Raw genomic sequence first — 16879 nt, 5'->3', positions numbered from 1 at the left:
CGAGGCCTTCCAATCCTGCCCTGTGCTCCGCCAGCGACATGAAGAATGAACATTCTAGAATCTAGACTGTAAACATTAATACATCGTAGAGGTATTGGGGGGTAGATCGCGTAAATATATAAATGTTGTGTCGTTTAAACCCGCCACCACCCGACACAGCCAACTCGTGAGGGTTGTCAGGTTAACATTTATAATCCGAGTCCGACGTTTCGCCAGTGATTACAACCAGCTTCATCAGGCGACAGTCATGAATAGCTCCGCTACGAGGAAGATTTTGACAACCCCTTCAATAGTCACATTACTTAAACGAATGGCCATTAAAAGTAAAAAGATAAACCTACAATCCACCTAATGCATCACTTAGTCGCCCAGTATAAATGTTTTATCTTTGGGGGCCCAGGGTTATTGTCGAAGAATGCGTGAAGTTTGTTTTTTAATTGCACTGTACAACCACTCTCAATAAAGTTATCGCGTGATGACGTCATCAAGCAAACCGTCGCGTCGTGAGGTCACCACGTACAGGGGTAAATGTGCGTGATGACGTCATCAAGCAAACCATCGCGTCGTGAGGTCACCACGTGATGACGTCATCAAGCAAACTATCGCGTCGTGAGGTCACCACGTACAGGGGTAAATGTGCGTGATGACGTCATCAAGCAACCACCGCGTCGTGAGGTCACCACGTGATGACGTCATCAAGCAAACTATCGCGTCGTGAGGTCACCACGTAGAGGGGTAAATGTCCGTGATGACGTCATCGACCCGTATCAATAAAGTTGTGTCGTGTTGTGTAGAAGACGAGGCTCAGGCTAGGGCTGGTGTTGGTGGTGTCTTGGCACGATGACGGTGGGTGTCTGTGGAGCCTCGCGCAGGAGCAAGGCGACGACGTAGAGAGACAGACAGAGAGAGAGAGGCGCTCTGCTCTGGCTCTCGCTCCGCTCTTCTGGCGCCTCCCGACCGGAGACAAATAAATAAATAACGAGTTAAACTCGAGCCTGCGGCCTAGCGCCGCAACCACCAAGTAGGCCTCGCTTCAGGGCGCGAGCTTCTTCATTGACAAAGTGTACGAGCTGTGAAGCGATCTTAGCGCTTCTGTTATAAAAGGATGAACATTGTTTCGCTTAATTGGTGCTTACACGTATTTTCCGTTCGTACATATTACAATGAGCCGTTCAGGCGAGGCCCCAGTTCCATCTGTCGGAGCTGGTTCTTTCGCGTATTTGTATAAACAATTCTTCCCATTTGTGTTAAACTAGATGTTTGTTTTAGCCTTACATTGTCAGTTTAGCGCGATGTGGTTTACCCGTGGTCGTATTAGACCATGTTCTCAAGTAACATTGTTTTAGTTTGCTTACAATGGATACCAATTCCGTGATGCCTCCGTTTCTTCTCGTTAACTTCTCATTGTAAAATGCTCGCCTTTGAAAAAAGTGCCGCTAATTCCATGCCGGGTTCGTTAAACTCCACCGTAGGGGAGCGATTTACAATGGGACATTTGGGCAACTCGCGAAGCACGACACCGATTCCATCGCAGCCCAGATCCGACACCCGCAAAAGTTATTGGATAAAGATGACGATTACGTTTAAAAACCACCAAAAGTTCGTCACATTGCGTGAATGAAGAGCTAGCAGTATGTTGTATGAGGTCAATTATTCAGCCTTAGATTTTATTTATTTCAGCAGGAAGTACCCAATGAGCGGTCAGGCTCTTATTTCATGGCGACTTGTTAGAGATTATACGGTACACATCTTAATTACAATCGTGGTTGCATTGATCGCGATACAAACAGCAAGTATCAGAGCGTGCTTTACATGTTACTACAGGAATACAGAACCGGTCGAAAACTAAATAATGAACATATAATGAGAAAAATAGAGGCATTGCGTATGTAGCATCTAATACATTATAATTATTTAAATTATCTAATTACATATAGAAAATGTCATAACTCCAACCTTACTATTTTCAGTAACATTTTTGATATTACTACCAAATACCCTTTAATTAACACTGCGAAGTTCATCAATATGACAGATTACTATCACGTAAGAGTTGTATTAAAGGGTAGTAAATGTGCAATATACATTTATACCTACATCTACCCTATTTGGATTCTTTGCACCACTATGGTCAATAATGTATTTTTAATGCTACCTTGAACTGTTTTTCACATTACATATATCCATATTTAACGACCTGTGATATTTTAAATGTATACACTTGTGAATACTTTACATGCAATGTTACTGTGCTTTTAATAATGTCTCATAGCGTATGCGCCCAGGTAATGTATGTTGAATCTCTTTTGCACTGTATGTAGCCAATCGTGCTCATCGGAGGTATGGTAATGTTTCACCTTAAGACCTCAAATCGCTATCGTAATGATCATTGCCTATTGAATGTGCTTGCATGATTGTTAAGGTACAGGGGTGGAGCTGCATTGGTATTGTTTCCAAGTTACTACCGTTATTTACCGTTTGAGTTGTTTCTACTAATGTAATTTTTCTTGTGTTTTTCTTATTGAAGGTACAGTATTTGTGGAGTTTTTACATCTACTGATGCTACGTCTACTTACATAGATAAGATGAATGTTTTTTCTAAGTGTCAGGGGGCTTCGCAAATGCAGTCACGCCTTTTCCTATACGTGGCCGCTACTGCGGTGGTGACGAGTTCGGGCACTTGCAGATCCCCCAACTACAACAAGAAGCAACATTACTCTCATGCACTCGCTTTGGCAGCGATTAATGACCAAATCCACGATTTGTGGCCGTGGACATGAACACACTTTTACTCGTAGGCAATAATGCTGAAATACCACATCCTTATCCCAAAATTTTAATGTCAAAATAAACATTTTGGTGTCGTAGACCTATATGGTTACAGCTTGCATGCATAATTGCTTGTGTGTACATTAATAGCTTAATGTACAGCTCTATGTATTGTATGTAACCTTTTGTGTGTATGCTTAAGTAAATTTTCATGGTGTCTGTGACAGGCTGAACACACACAGCATATGCATTTTACAAATGTATTATGACAACCAATTCCTGACAACCAAAAATGGACTTTAATGGTATGATTTAGGATTTTGTTAGAATGTAAATATTCATGTGGCGTGCATGTGGCGCTTGCGAGGCCCCCTGGAGTTTATGAAGCCGTTTTCCACAAACCCTTTGAGCTCGCTGAAATGATGCAAAAAGTCGAGCAAAACAGTTGCAAGGAAATTGTTTTTGCTTAAGTTTTTGCAGTGGTTGAAATTGCGTGGCCTGTTTGCTCGCGGGATTCTGTATTGGCTCTCGCAAGCGATGGTGCAATGCGCGTTGTGGAAAACGGCGGCTGTGTGTACAGTATTTTGATGTTCCACTACTCATTGTCGCTTGCTTTATATCGAGTCCTTGTTGTGGCTATTGCCGCTTACCGTTTGGGCACTGCAAACTAAAACAATGTAGAAGAATTGAAATGGAAGATTACATTTTTTATTTTCTCAAATTCAAAAGTAACATTAAGTCTAAACAAAGTGTACAAAAACTGAAAATCATCAAAACACTCCAACTGCTGGGACTGCGAAGAAGTTTGGCTTCAAGTCCTCTAAAGCGACCATGTAAGGACCGTAGTTTGCGCTGTGAGAATGTCACTGGATTACAAGAATGTGGTGTGTGAGGTTGTTTAGCGTGAAACCAAACGTGAATAATTGAAAATGTGGCGTTCGAGTTTGGCCCGACGTGGATGCACAGGTTGTGAAAATGATTGGCCACCATCGGCATTAACAACAAACGCTGGCGAAATAACTTGGAAGTGTTCACGTTTACAGATGATGCGGGGTTCATGCTGTGAATCTGGCTGCTGGGATTCGATTCCCAGCCATGGCCAACGTCTGTGGCCATGGAGTGATGTCTGACCTATCTGGTCCTGAGGCGTTGCACCAATGCGCATATTAACCATCATGCTGTAATATGGTCGGTCACACAACTCCCTGGACCGACATGGCCTCATCCAGCAGTGGATTCACAGTGTATAGATAAAAATAAGAAATATAATTGACTGATTTGGGACTACTGTATTGTCTTCCAATTATTTTAAGTATTTGAGGGGTTTTTTCTGCTCAACGTTTACGTCATGCCTGCACTCTGACCCTCGCTCCTGAATTTGATCCCCAACTTCCATCAGCGATGAGTGATGTTAGTCGGTCCTTGGTGCTTCTTTCCCTTAAACAACACCGAGTGCTCGATACTCTTTGGTGCTTTCGGTAAAGTCACGTTGGTAGAAAAATGAATAATAATAAAATAATATATCTACCTACGTAACTTTACCCAAAGAACCAAAGAGTATGGACTCCTGCAGTCACGAAATCTTCAAATCAAGATTCAACACCGAGTAGCCTGGTGAAGAAAGGTCAACCCCCATTACCAACACATCATTGGTAGCGTTGATAGGTCTTCATCTAACAGTGGGTTAACATTGATGTGATGCTGTTTTTAACTAACACAATCGGACGTTAAACCAAGCGGGTGCCTTCACAGAGGGTGCTCGTCTTGCTTCAACCTTGATCCCGTGACTTCAGGGGCTGCTTCCAGGGCCAGTCGGCCTCTTCAGTTTGTGGCAACATGGGCCGTCTTACCCGGCCCGGTGCCAGGCACGGAGCCAGCACCCTTCCCAGAGAAATGAAGTCGCGTTGCACAACAGCTGCTGTTTGTGTGCGCAGCTTGTTTTTTTTAGTTGGAAATGCTCACTCGCTGATTGACTAGTGCTGAAATTGGTACCAGCTATGGTAGCAAAACTTGAGTAATACCGATTTATTCATATGGCTAATAAGAGTCGATTATTTGATAACCCGCTCATTTAAAATAGTTATTTCACAATTCACTCTTGTTGGCCACAAATAAATTGGAAGTCATCTAATGCAGGTTGTACCAACAATTAAGTAATATCTGTTCTCGGCTTGTATATTATTAATGCAGTCATTATAGGTGAAGATTTCTAAGTTAATTTGCTTTTCAAACTCGTGAGTGTTGCTGGAGAAATCCTGTGATATGCAGCAATGGATGGCATTTAAGCATCTAATGATAAAGCAGTTAATTGATTGAAATCCATTCTTGCTTGCATCAAATTATACACGAGACTTATTTTACCACTTAAACGACTTAGGCAAAATGATATGCTCATGTGACATTCAGGCTATTGGATCGAAAAAAAAAACTATCCAAATGAGACGGAGCAAGTCAGAACGAATACAATGAGATGAGAATTATTAATTAAAACCACGAACCTGGATCGTGACAATTAATTGGAATCGCTAGAGATGGTTGAATTGCTACTTGCCTTGTGGCAGTCTTGCTGTTATCCATAAGGGTCCTGATTCATACCGAGATTAAATGGTTAAAGCACATCGTCTCAGCAATTTAATGAATTTTTTGCCGATTGAAACATTGGCACACTTTTGCCAAAAATCTTAGCCAACAGGAACATTCGACCATGTAATTTGGGCCTTTTTATCACTTTCCAATTGGATTTTTTCCTAGAATATGGTCAAAATTTGTGCCGTTTTGTGAGTGTTCAAAACGGTCGTCATGCTTATAGAGACTTTAAATTCCACTACAAATACAGCGTCGCATATCCGACCACATATCCACCCTTACCCATCCACACCCAGTGCAGTATTTAATGTAACTCATTTTGTATAGGTGTTCACAGATCCGGACCTTTCAAGTGTCCGCTAATGCCCCAGTCCCCAGCAAGTTGGATACGTTCTACTCTACGACCAACTGTTCTGTCGTTGGAGAGATGCGCTGCTTCTCGTTTGTCTGGAGCAGGGAGATGCTCCGATGTGAGACTTGCCACTTCGCAGGGAAGCCGGCTTCCCACGCGATTCCTCCTTTCCCACCTCACCAACCCCCTCTCCCTGCTGCGCTTGCGTTTTACGACACAGCCGCTCTCGACGTGGACACGGGAGCAGGAAGGGAGAGTCGGCGCCGCCCCCCGCACCACCGCTCGTCTGCCTCTTGCGCAAGCGAGGGGGGGGGGGGGGCGTACTGGCAGGCGGCGCGGCGACCGAACAGCGTTTCTCATGCAGGAGCCGAGCGGAGAAAGGGCTTCCTCTGCTGCAGCCCTGATGTCCGACGCAAGATCGTGTGCTTGCTCGCAAGTTCCGTTGAGGCTCCCGGTGGTGCTTTGCCGATCTTAACGATGCCCTTTGAACTCCCTCGCCTCTTTGCCACCCCTGCATTCCCTTCTCACCTATCACCTGTCAGGACGTAAAGGAAGACTGGCACATTGTGCGCAAAATGTTTATAGGTGGTCTGAACATCGACACCGAAACCGACACGCTGACTTCCTACTTCTCCAAGTATGGCACGGTGGTGCATGCCGTGGTGAGTGTGTGTGCGCGTTCGTCATACAAATGTAGTTTAGATAATTACAGTGGTACCTCAGTATACATCGTTAATTCATTCCAGAAGGTAGGACTTATACCGAAAATGACGTATACCAAACGAATTTTCCCATAAGAAATAAAGGGAAAGGAAATAATCCGTTCCAGAGTATAAAAAATTATATTTTTTATGTCATTATACATTAATGGGGTTGTATAAAATAATTTAGACACTAATTACTAAAATGCATACATACATTTAAATACATTGAAATAAAAATAAAATTGAACATCACTTTACCTTGCTGAGAGCAGTTGATAGCCTACGAGGATGGTGGGGAGGAGGAGGAGGAGATGTTATCTTTTGGAAGGAGAGTCCCTTTCCATTAAAACTTCAGGAAGCTGATATTCTGGGGGGTTTTTTCTTTCTGTCTTTTTTCTTGACTTGGACCTGGTTGAGGCTCACCAGGTTTGAGTTTTACTAAAAACCGGTCCATATAAGTTTGTTTTATCTTCTATGAATGTCCCTGAAGTGTGACTTTGGTCATTCCACACAATACTGCTACGGCTTGTTAGAGCCGTAACAGTATTGTATATGCGGGTACTGTACGCGGTGACTCATCCCGACCCATACAAGTTCTAGCAAGCGCGTCGTATCCCAAGCAAGACGTCGTATCCCAAGACATTTTTCTCTCGTCAAAACACGACGTGTACCAAATTCGACGTATTCCAAAGCGGTCGTATACCGGGGTACGACTGTATATACATTTGATCTCAAGATGCAGGAACGGTATGCATATGGCTATACTCGCTGGATTACTGGACACTGGAAAGTAAAATGCCCCTTCAACTTGTACCCGGTATAATAATATCATTTGGTTATAAGGTGCACCCCAAATTTTGCTTTCAAGTCCATGGGCAATGATATAGTAATGGAAAAATAGTATTTTATAATTCAGGATATATTAATCTTGATTTGAAGCCTTTTTAATCATTTTTCATGATATAGAGAAAGTAAGATCTTATAGGCAGCAGAAGAGAGTGAGCGATCTTCCACTGAGCTTCTGAAAATGAAGTGGATATTCATATACGAGCTGTATGAAGAAATGTGTAAGGTGAATTAAATGCTGAATTATTGGCCATTTACATTTAAGTTGCCAAAGGTTTGCTATGTCATGTGGTACTGACAAGATAATTATCTGGCATAATTTGACGTGCGATAATGAAAACCGGTGAGGTGATCTTAATTTTAGACAGATGAGAAAGTACTGATGCATAGATTCTTCTCATTAATTACATTTATGCGCTCATTGATGATGCATCATATAGTTTGCATCGTTATACATTACTGACTGTTAATTCGAATGATATGCCAATACTGCATTGAGGTATCGGTGCAAACAATAGCCGTGTACAAACAAGGCCAAATGAGATGGTAAAAGTAATTGATTCTGTAATCTAATCATAGCTATTGAATTGTTACGATGCGTAAAATCGGTGAATTGTTAAATGCCTGGTAGCAATATGAGAGGAAGGGTTATGAGTGACACACCGTGAGTAGCTCATCCAATAGCTTTGCCCCCTTGGTTCTGGTTGCGACCCCTCCCGTCCTCCTTGATGCCTCTTACCCCCTCCCTTAACTCCGCCCTTCTCCCCGCTTCCCTTTGGGCCTTGTGATCAGGTTCTGAAAGACGCACGCACGAACAAGTCGCGCAAATGTGGCTTTGTGACGTACTCTGGCGTGGAGGAGGTGGACGAGGCTATGAGGAACAGGCCGCACATGATCGACGGAGTCGTGGTGGATGCCAAGCGTGCCATGAGTGCGCAGGTGCCTGCATCACTCGCTCTTCTTTTTTTTGTTTAATTTGTCATTCCCCGCACCTCCGACTAGCACGGTAGGCTCTTTCGTTGCAAAATAAGTTCGACGTTTAGAATAGGACAGCAGCCTTGCGTGCGTGCGTGCGTACGTTCTGCACGGTCTCATCAGCGAGCTCCTGCCAAAGGCAAGGAGGCTGCATTGGCTGGATCATTTTTCCCGCATGCCCAGCCACCGCATGCCCAAGTAGCTTCTGTATGGCTGGATAGAGTGGGCAAAATGGATGCAGCATGGGCTGGAGAAGAGACGGACTAACGCGGTATAGGAGGATGTGGAGCTGAAGGTGGCATGTCACAAGCGCTGCCACGATCGTCCTCTGGAGGAGGCTCGTGAAAGATGCTACTGGGCAATTGGTTGCAGTCACCATCCAGTAACTACGGAGGGAGGAGCAGCGATGCTCACAATGAGCGGCACGCCAAGTGATACGGTGGGGGGCGCAAGTGTGTGCATCTGCCAGTCGTATTGGTCAGTTAACCCATAGCACTTGGATCTGTCTCTTACGCCCCCCCACCTGCCAGCACGGGTTTTTAACAAGTCACGAAAAAAAAGTAGACCTGTTCTGGCATAAGCGTTATGGTGATGTCACCGTCACTTATTGGCCAATGGTGGCTGTTTGAATGTTGAGATCTGGCCACATGTGGCAGAGCTTTATAGGTAGTTGCTAACGGTGCTTGCCCTGACAGTCTGCACTACCATTGAGGGAATCTTTGTGTTTGTACGAATGCCATGCCGAGTGTTGGTTGGAGTCTTCGTGTGTGTGTGTGTGTGCGCTGGCTGGTGTGTGCTGGCAAGAATGCAAGTGTGTGCTGGTTGGACTCGACGCGTGTGTGCTGTCAGGTGTGTGCTGACTGGATTGCAAACGTGTGTGCTGGGTAGTGTTGGCCACTTCACCCCTCGTGCACCGGCCTTCATCGGTGCCCACTAGCAGCACTTGCCCCTTCAGTCTTGAGGGATCTTTGAATGCTATGTAGTGTTTTGCCCCCTAACCCCCCCGTCCCCCACCACTGTTCCTACAGAACATGCGCATGCCCGGCTCACAGGAGAAGGTGACCAAGATTTTTGTTGGCGGCCTGGGCCGCGAGATCACGAGCCCTCATCTGCGCGAGTACTTTGAGTCGTATGGCGCCGTGCTCGAGGCCTTCGTCATGAAGGATGCCAAGACCGGGAACTCCCGCGGCTTCGGGTTTGTGTCGTTCAACGACCACGACTGCGTCGACAAGTGCACCCGTGAGTCGCTGTGATGATTATGATATTGAACCTCTCGGTTCTAAATAAATTAGTTAAATCTAGATTTAAAAGGGCATAGCTTCAGTGGCTTCCGTATATTCAAAGCAAGAGCATTTCAGATGGCCGCAGAAGTGCATCTGAAAGCGCGCAATGCAATGACGGCATTTGTGCGGCCACAGATGGATTCCTTTAAACATGTAACCTGACGCCATTCTCACGAATCAAGTGCACTAACATTTTAACGACTGCCGTTTCTTGTGCGCAGAGCAACGATACCACATTATCAACAACAAACAAGTGGAAGTCAAGAAGGTGTGGACCGAGCACCAGCAGAAGGAAATGGGCGGCGGTGAGTCGTCACCTCCGCACACGGTCACTCGCACCGTTCTCGGCTTGCCCCGGTAGCGCGTAGCCTCTCGGGAGTTTTTGGGAGGACGTGTGTTTGCCTTACTGCACCTCAACTCCCAATGGTATTTTTCAGATATACGTTTAAACGTGTATGTACGTTATATTAAGTTTTACAAATGTATTTTCAGGGCTTGCTTTTGTCTTAACTTTGCTCTTGTAGACATCACAAGTTTAAGAAAAGGATTCACTTTTTTCCTTGACTGTTCAAATCTTAAGGTTTTGGTTTTCCTCAACGTACACAGAACGATCACCACCAATCACTTCTCATGTAAAAGTTACCCCCAATTAGCACTGCACTCCCATGAGCACGGTTGGCTACGTACGGTGTGAAAGAAGTGCTTTTTGTCACGTACAATTGTCGCGCCACCCTCACCCGCTGGCATTCACCCGTGCCACGCCATGTGCCGTTGCAGGGCGCGATCGCCACGGCATGCCCTCGTCTAACATGCCCCCGCCCCACATGCAGGGCATGCAGGGCATGCAGGGCATGCAGGGCATGCAGGGCATGCAGGGCATGACGGGCATGCAGGGCATGCAGGGCATGCAGGGCATGTCGGGCATGCAGGGCATGCCGGGTATGCCGGGCATGCAGGGAATGTCGGGCATGCAGGGCATGCAGGGCATGTCGGGCATGCAGGGCATGCAGGGCATGTCGGGCATGCAGGGCATGCAGGGCATGTCGGGCATGCAGGGCATGCAGGGAATGTTCGGCCCACCAGGCTTTCAGGGCATGCCCCCGCCCCGCATGCCCGGCATGTCGGCAATGCCAAGGGCACAGGGGATGAAAGGGCCACCGGGAATGTCGGGGATGCCGCCGCCGCCGCCACCGCCACCGAATATGCCGGGAATGCCGTCTGTCCCGGCTTTGCCGGGAGTGAACGGCATGCAGGCGCTGCAGGCTCTGCAGGTGCTGCAGGCCGTGCAGACGCTGCAGGGCCTCCTCATGCCCAACACGCAAGCGTCCGCCTCTGCCCTCGCTGCCGCCGCCGCGGCCATGCCGGCCATGAGCATCACCAACGCCATGGGCCTTGCCAACACGTTGGGAGCCGGGATCACCAACCCTGGTGCGGGGCCTGGCTCGGCCGCGTGCAGCTCCTACGATCCGAAGATGATGGGGACCATGAGCGGTCACGGCCGCGATGGTTTCAACGGCAGCGGCAATAGCGGTGCGGCGAGTAAGGGGGCAATGAGCTCCCACGCATGCACAAACACGGGGTGGGTGGGGGGGTTTGGGGTTAACTATTACCTTGCAACACGCACATTACAAAGACACCCTCAATATTATAGCCTTGACAGACTGTAGGGGCAAGTGCTACTAGCGAGCACATGAGCACCTATGAAGGCCGGCACTGCACATGACCGGGTGGGTTGCCAGAACCAGCGAGCGCACACACACCCTAGCACACATGCTTGCACTCCAGCCAGTACACACCAGCCAGGTTTACACAGTTGCACTCCAGTCGGCACATGGCCATGTAAACGCTTAACTCTGATACCTCGCCCTTCCCATTTTAGGAAATGGGACCGAGAACCCCTACAGCGGCAGCTACAACAAGTACGGGGACATGAGCGCCTACGGAGGGGGCACGACCGAACAGGGCTTCCTTGTGGGCAAGGCTGGCGACGGCGGCGGCGTTCATGGCGCCTCGCGGCTCTACAGGAACATGCAGGGTGGGTAGCGCTCGCGCACATGTGCTCGTCATGGCTGAGCAGCTGGCCGCCACTGGCTAGGAGATGTTCACCACCTCGCCTGCTATGCAGGAGGTTGTGGGTTCGATTCCGACTCCGACGCCTGTATGTTTGGAGTTTGCGTGTGTTCTCTCTCCCTGTGGTCGCATCGATTGTTCTCCGGGTATCCCGATTTTTCCCTCCATATTATAAATATGCGTTTAGAGTGGCTACGTGACATTTCCACGTGAAAAGCCACTTCGTTGAGCGAGCGTTTGTGGCCAGATCGCTTATGAAAAAGAGCTACATAGCTCAGTGGGCCTGACCTGGCAAAAATAAAAGAATAGTTGAGATTATTTACAGTTTTGTGGCAAAATTTTGCGGTTCAATAGGACATGCCAATTCGTTACTAGTACCGCACACCGGTGTGTTGGAGAGCAAATCCACAACATTTACAATCTGAGTACGATGTTTTGCCAGTAATTACTATTTGTATCATCAGGCGGACAGCCAGATTTATATTATGGATGATATTGGTCGAGAAAATCTCTGTGTTAAACTGAGATCTTACGACGCCTGAGGTCGGAGCCTCAATTGTGGATGTCCAGATGGGCCTCGAGCCTGGCCCTGGGCCTTGTCCAATCCCAAGGAAGGGCCGTCTATGATCGCGTGCAGACTTCTGGTGCGTTCCGGAACGTACAAGGCTTAAGTGCCAAATAAATGTGACACTTTACCCCCCCCTCCCCCCTCTTATTCGTTACAGATGAGCGCGAGGATTGGCAGCCGAGCAGCTCCAACGAGCTGGCGCGCAGCGACGTGTGGTCACACTTCCAGCTGCTGGGCAGCGGCATGCGCTGCTGCCTGTGTAGCGTGAAGCTGCAATACAAGGGAGACAGTCTGCCGGCGATGATATACCACCTGCAGAGCCGGCACCCGCAGGCCCTAGAAGGTTAGAGTCTTGGAGTTCCTTTCACGCCTATTGCCTCGCTCGCATCTTAGGACGACAGAGCTGATTCTACGCGGGCTTCGTGGTGAAAAGGAGGGGAAGGGTCCCTTTAACCGTTTCACATTCAATGTGTTTTTCAACTCTTAATTCATCCTGCAGCCAGCCACTATTTTAATCCTGTAAAAGTGGGTCCCTTTGATATTGGGTTAAAATTTGCAGAATTAAAGGAGACTTGAGTGCAATATTTTTGTTCCACATGTTTCACACAAGATGCAGCAGACACATCCTGCATCTCACCTACAAAAACCTACATTTGGTAACTGGAAATATCATCCTGCCATTGCCAGGTTCCCAGATTAGATGGGATCAGCTGTGAAGAGTTAACAGCAGTGTCCTGCCCTCCATGTGCCCCCCCCCCCCCCCCCATTCAGAGGCGGCATCTCCTTGCTCTGGCTGTTTTAGTCCTTCAGTATTCTTCACTAATTTTCACAGTGGGGGTCACTTTCGCCGATAAGACATCCGTGTGAGGGCCGCCACACATTTGAAACAATTGGTGTTTGACATCAGGACGATGTTGGGGTGTTCACATTTGTGTATTGTCGGGCTCCGCACTAAAGTTCCACCAGGGGCGTGCGGGCCCTTGCAATGAAACACATTGCTCTCTCGTGAAGCGATTGGGGTTACAGCAGCGAGATCGCCCCTTGCTGAGAACCTGGCAGGACCCTCCTGGGAAAAAGTCTTGAGACTCGGTGAGGCTTTCTTGGGTAAATGAGCATAATGATAAGAACCTTCATATAATAAATGTCATGTAAAACTAGAGGACACTGCAGAAACATAAATTGTTGTACTGTGATTCTGCATCTACGTAATTGTTCGTCTCTTTGAATAATTTGCAGACAAACATTACTCGAAGAGGGAGTCGAGAGATGGAGACTGGGACAACCGGAGGGATGACCTGCGGTACTACTGAGGATCGACCGCTGTGTGGTTGTACAAAGAGTTGTTCATTCTTCGACTCCACCCACGGCTATATTTGAGTGAAACAAAACAAAATCGGAACCGGAGTCACTAGCGACCGTCGAAGGGTAAACTGGCAGGCGTTATCTTCGGTGGCGAGCTGTGTGCTTTGTGCCCGACCACATTTGTTTATTAAGTAGTAGAAATTCGTGAAACGTTAGAGTGTAGGAGTTTTATACGCTCGTTCTTGGGAGTTTTCTTTTTGGGCATCGCTGCTTTGACATGGTCGCCGATCTTGCGTGCCTACACCCACTTGGGGGGAAGAGTTTCACATTTTTGTTGAGATAAATCTTCTGTAACTTACAAAATTTACTTCCAATAGTTATGAACACTGGTGGCGGAGCCAGTGGGGGGGTGGGGTGGCACGTGCCCCCCCAATAATATGATCGAAATCCCTAATTTCGATCAGATCATTGGGGTTTATTAGTAATATATCCGCATTTTGCGACTGCCACTGTGTAGCAGATTGTTACGTGCCAGGGACTCTATGAGATGATAGGACAATAGTCTGAGTCCATAATTGGCAATAAGTAGCGGCAAAGCAGTTATAAGTGACTCACAGAATTGTGCGCAGTTGCGTATACAGTACACGACTTGCCTGCAGGCAAATGCCTTCAGCGAGCGCGATGCTGATCACACAACACGGTTCGAATTTGACCCTTGATCGATGGCTGCACCATTGCCGCACACGCGTCGAAAACTGAGAAACTGAATAAGAAGCAAGGGACAAGTCCTTACTTACTAACAACTATCACTTTTCATTGCTGGAGGGGTTGCCCCCTCCATACCTGAAAATCTTGGCTCCGCCATTGTTTATGACGATAATTTTGCCATCTTTTGCATATAAATTATGAAATGGGTGCATTAGGGTTAATGGTTACTAATATGAGAGTAATAAGTGTAACGATGTTGTTAATGATTTTAAATTTAGCGCTTTCCGAGCATTCTAACAATTTGTGTGGCGGCCTTTAAACGCATTCATACATCGACTTGGCCAGGTGACTCGTGGGGCTAATGTTGTATGTCGTCACTTCAAGGTCCCAGCTCAAACCCAGGTACCCACCCGCTTGCAATTGTAACCCGGGGCCTCAAGTCTCGAGAGATGTTGGTCTCATCCCTGTCCCCGGTGTCTCCCACAACACCCATCGTTTAGCATGATTGGCTACATATGGTGCGAAAGAAGGTCTACATACATACGTTTAATTCTGCTTATTTCCAGCCCTTAGGAATGACTTATGGAGGTTCGACTGCAATGTAACGAACCTCTTCATAGCAGGGCAATGGATCGAGTGCAACAATGTCCCAAGTGTGGCTAACGGATCATTGAGGTGAACCGAGAAGTTCTGTAATTTCATCTTCCAAATGCTGTCATTTAAGAGGGGGTAGAACACTTTCTGGTCTGTGCAAGAGTTTAAATTTCAAATGTATTCCTCCCATGATCTTCATCTCATGCCAGTAAGTCCAATTGGCATACAATTTTGAATGTTCCTTTTTGATACATGTCGATGAAAACCGCTGCAGCCTTAAGGCACGTTGAGGAATGACTGGAAGACAACACAAGTCGACTTTCGTTTCTCTTAATTGATTTGTCTGCTTTCAGTGACTTTTAGACAGCTAATAGCTTTCTGTACGTATTCATTAACTGCTATTGTGTGCCCACTGCTGCATATGTGCACTGAAATGTCTACAGTGAAATCGAGTGCCAGACAGATGTATTTGACAGTGCTTCTCGGTACAATCAATGCACATTAGTTCGAGTTTTGTGTGGCCTTCACAATTAACTCTACGTCACTTTAACTCCCATGTGGCGCAGTGGCTTTTTCATGGTCCTGAAAATGTCTTATCTGAATTCTCCTCGCCTTCACCTTGAGAACGTCTGCTTGTGATGGAAGTCGACACACAACAACCTGCTTTACTTTACTCTGGGAGGGCCGGACCCTGATTCAACCCCATGGCTTCAGCCGGCCCGAGCTCTGTGCTCTGACAGTAAAATCAATCTCTGCTAGCAACCCACCTCGCTCTGTGTACCTTTTAAACATCCTGCTCTCAAAACGGGTTGACCTGTCTCGTATGCACGTGTAGGTGTGCATGTATATACACGCCGCGCTACAAGCTGTGCTGCCCGCGATGTGCAAACGCCCAGTATAGTTATTCAACTGTCATGTAATTTATCTAAGACGGATATCTTCAACTGGGTCTCAAGAATATATGCTGCAGGAAGGTGGTCATGCATTGGGTTGTTCGGCCAAGAGATATGTTAACCTGGCCTGTCTCGCCCACCCGCAGTCAGCGCTGCTCCAATTGAGTAGCTGGTGAGACGTCCCCAAACGACGTTTATGTTGATGTGGGGGGAGGGGCCCCGTGGCTCGGTCGGTGCCAAGTCAGCACCGCTGAGATCCGGGCTCAGAATTGAGGCAGCTGCCGTTGGTTAAACCGATTCCTTAAATTGTAGCGAGTTAATGGTCTCGGCCTCGTCACCAATGACTGCGAAAATAAAAACAGTTGTCACAAGTGCAGTTATTCTCTTGACGTGGCAAACCCCCAACATCACAACTGAGTATACGTCAAGTGTAAATTGAGTACTCGATTGTAAATGTGGGTTTGCTCTGCTCAGTACAACGGTGTGCTGAATTGGTGATAAATTGGCACGTTCTGTTCATGTGACAAACCTTATTAATTGGCTGTCTGGTGGAGGTGGGTGTATGAAAACTTTACATTTTCGCGACGTCACCCATCATTATTTCTAACAATGTAGGTCGCGAAAGCTTACGTCGTAAGTATCTATAACTGGTTTGACTGCCATACAACTGATCTCGTAGAAAGTGCGACCCCCCCCCCCACTACTGCGTGAAGGATTAAAATACCACTTAAGATTTAATTTAGATTTTTTTGCAAAATCGCTCCTGAAGTAATGTGGCGTGAACATGTGGCCGCAAAGTTTCCAAATTGTGTGGCTCATGAAATGGAGACGGTGGCTTCAGAGGAGCGAATGTTATTGGCGTGCACGATGTTATTGGCGTGCACGATGCTGAACTACGCCGCGGCGGCGGGCGGCGCGTTCCAAGATGAGTTTGTGCTTCTTGGCCGCGGTAGCCCTGATAGCCGTTGCTTTAAACGGGAGATCTTAGGCTTTTTTATTGCATTAAAATAAACTCATCCTTTTCTAGTCGTCTATCTGTGCCTGACTCCCAATTTCTCTGAGTTGTGTGTATGTACGTTCGACTTCTTTTGCACCGTACGTAGTCAACCGTGCTAATCAATAGGTATGGGGGAAAGACCACACATTCAACACGAGTAGTTCTAAAGACGGTGTTGTGCTCCTTTACGAGATCGAGACAATGTTTAATTTGTAGGCAGCACTTTGTGTAT

At 46.9% G+C, this 16879-nt stretch overlaps 1 protein-coding gene across 3 annotated transcripts; it reads left to right on the top strand.

Moving 5' to 3' along the window:
• The first annotated feature begins 749 nt into the window (after nucleotides 1-749).
• On the top strand, nucleotides 750-16682 carry LOC144736702 (uncharacterized). 3 transcript variants are annotated; one of them, XM_078619310.1, is made up of 9 exons: nucleotides 750-846; nucleotides 6250-6369; nucleotides 8050-8196; nucleotides 9261-9471; nucleotides 9737-9820; nucleotides 10293-11045; nucleotides 11395-11550; nucleotides 12311-12496; nucleotides 13390-16682. In XM_078619310.1, exons 1-9 carry the CDS (start codon nucleotides 841-843, stop codon nucleotides 13461-13463), a joined length of 1737 nt encoding a protein of 578 aa, XP_078475436.1. In that variant the 5' UTR covers nucleotides 750-840; the 3' UTR covers nucleotides 13464-16682. The 3 variants fall into 3 exon arrangements, with proteins under 3 accessions (XP_078475436.1, XP_078475437.1, XP_078475438.1); XM_078619311.1 differs by having other exon boundaries at nucleotides 752-3602; XM_078619312.1 differs by lacking the exons at nucleotides 750-846; nucleotides 6250-6369 and having other exon boundaries at nucleotides 8066-8188.
• Nucleotides 16683-16879: the final 197 nt, after the last annotated feature.

Source organism: Lampetra planeri, chromosome 62 (genome assembly GCF_965212315.1).
Source record: "Lampetra planeri chromosome 62, kcLamPlan1.2.h2, whole genome shotgun sequence".
Lineage (NCBI taxonomy): Eukaryota > Metazoa > Chordata > Hyperoartia > Petromyzontiformes > Petromyzontidae > Lampetra > Lampetra planeri.
Note: the sequence above shows the minus strand (reverse complement) of the source record. Positions and strands in the feature narration are given on the sequence as shown.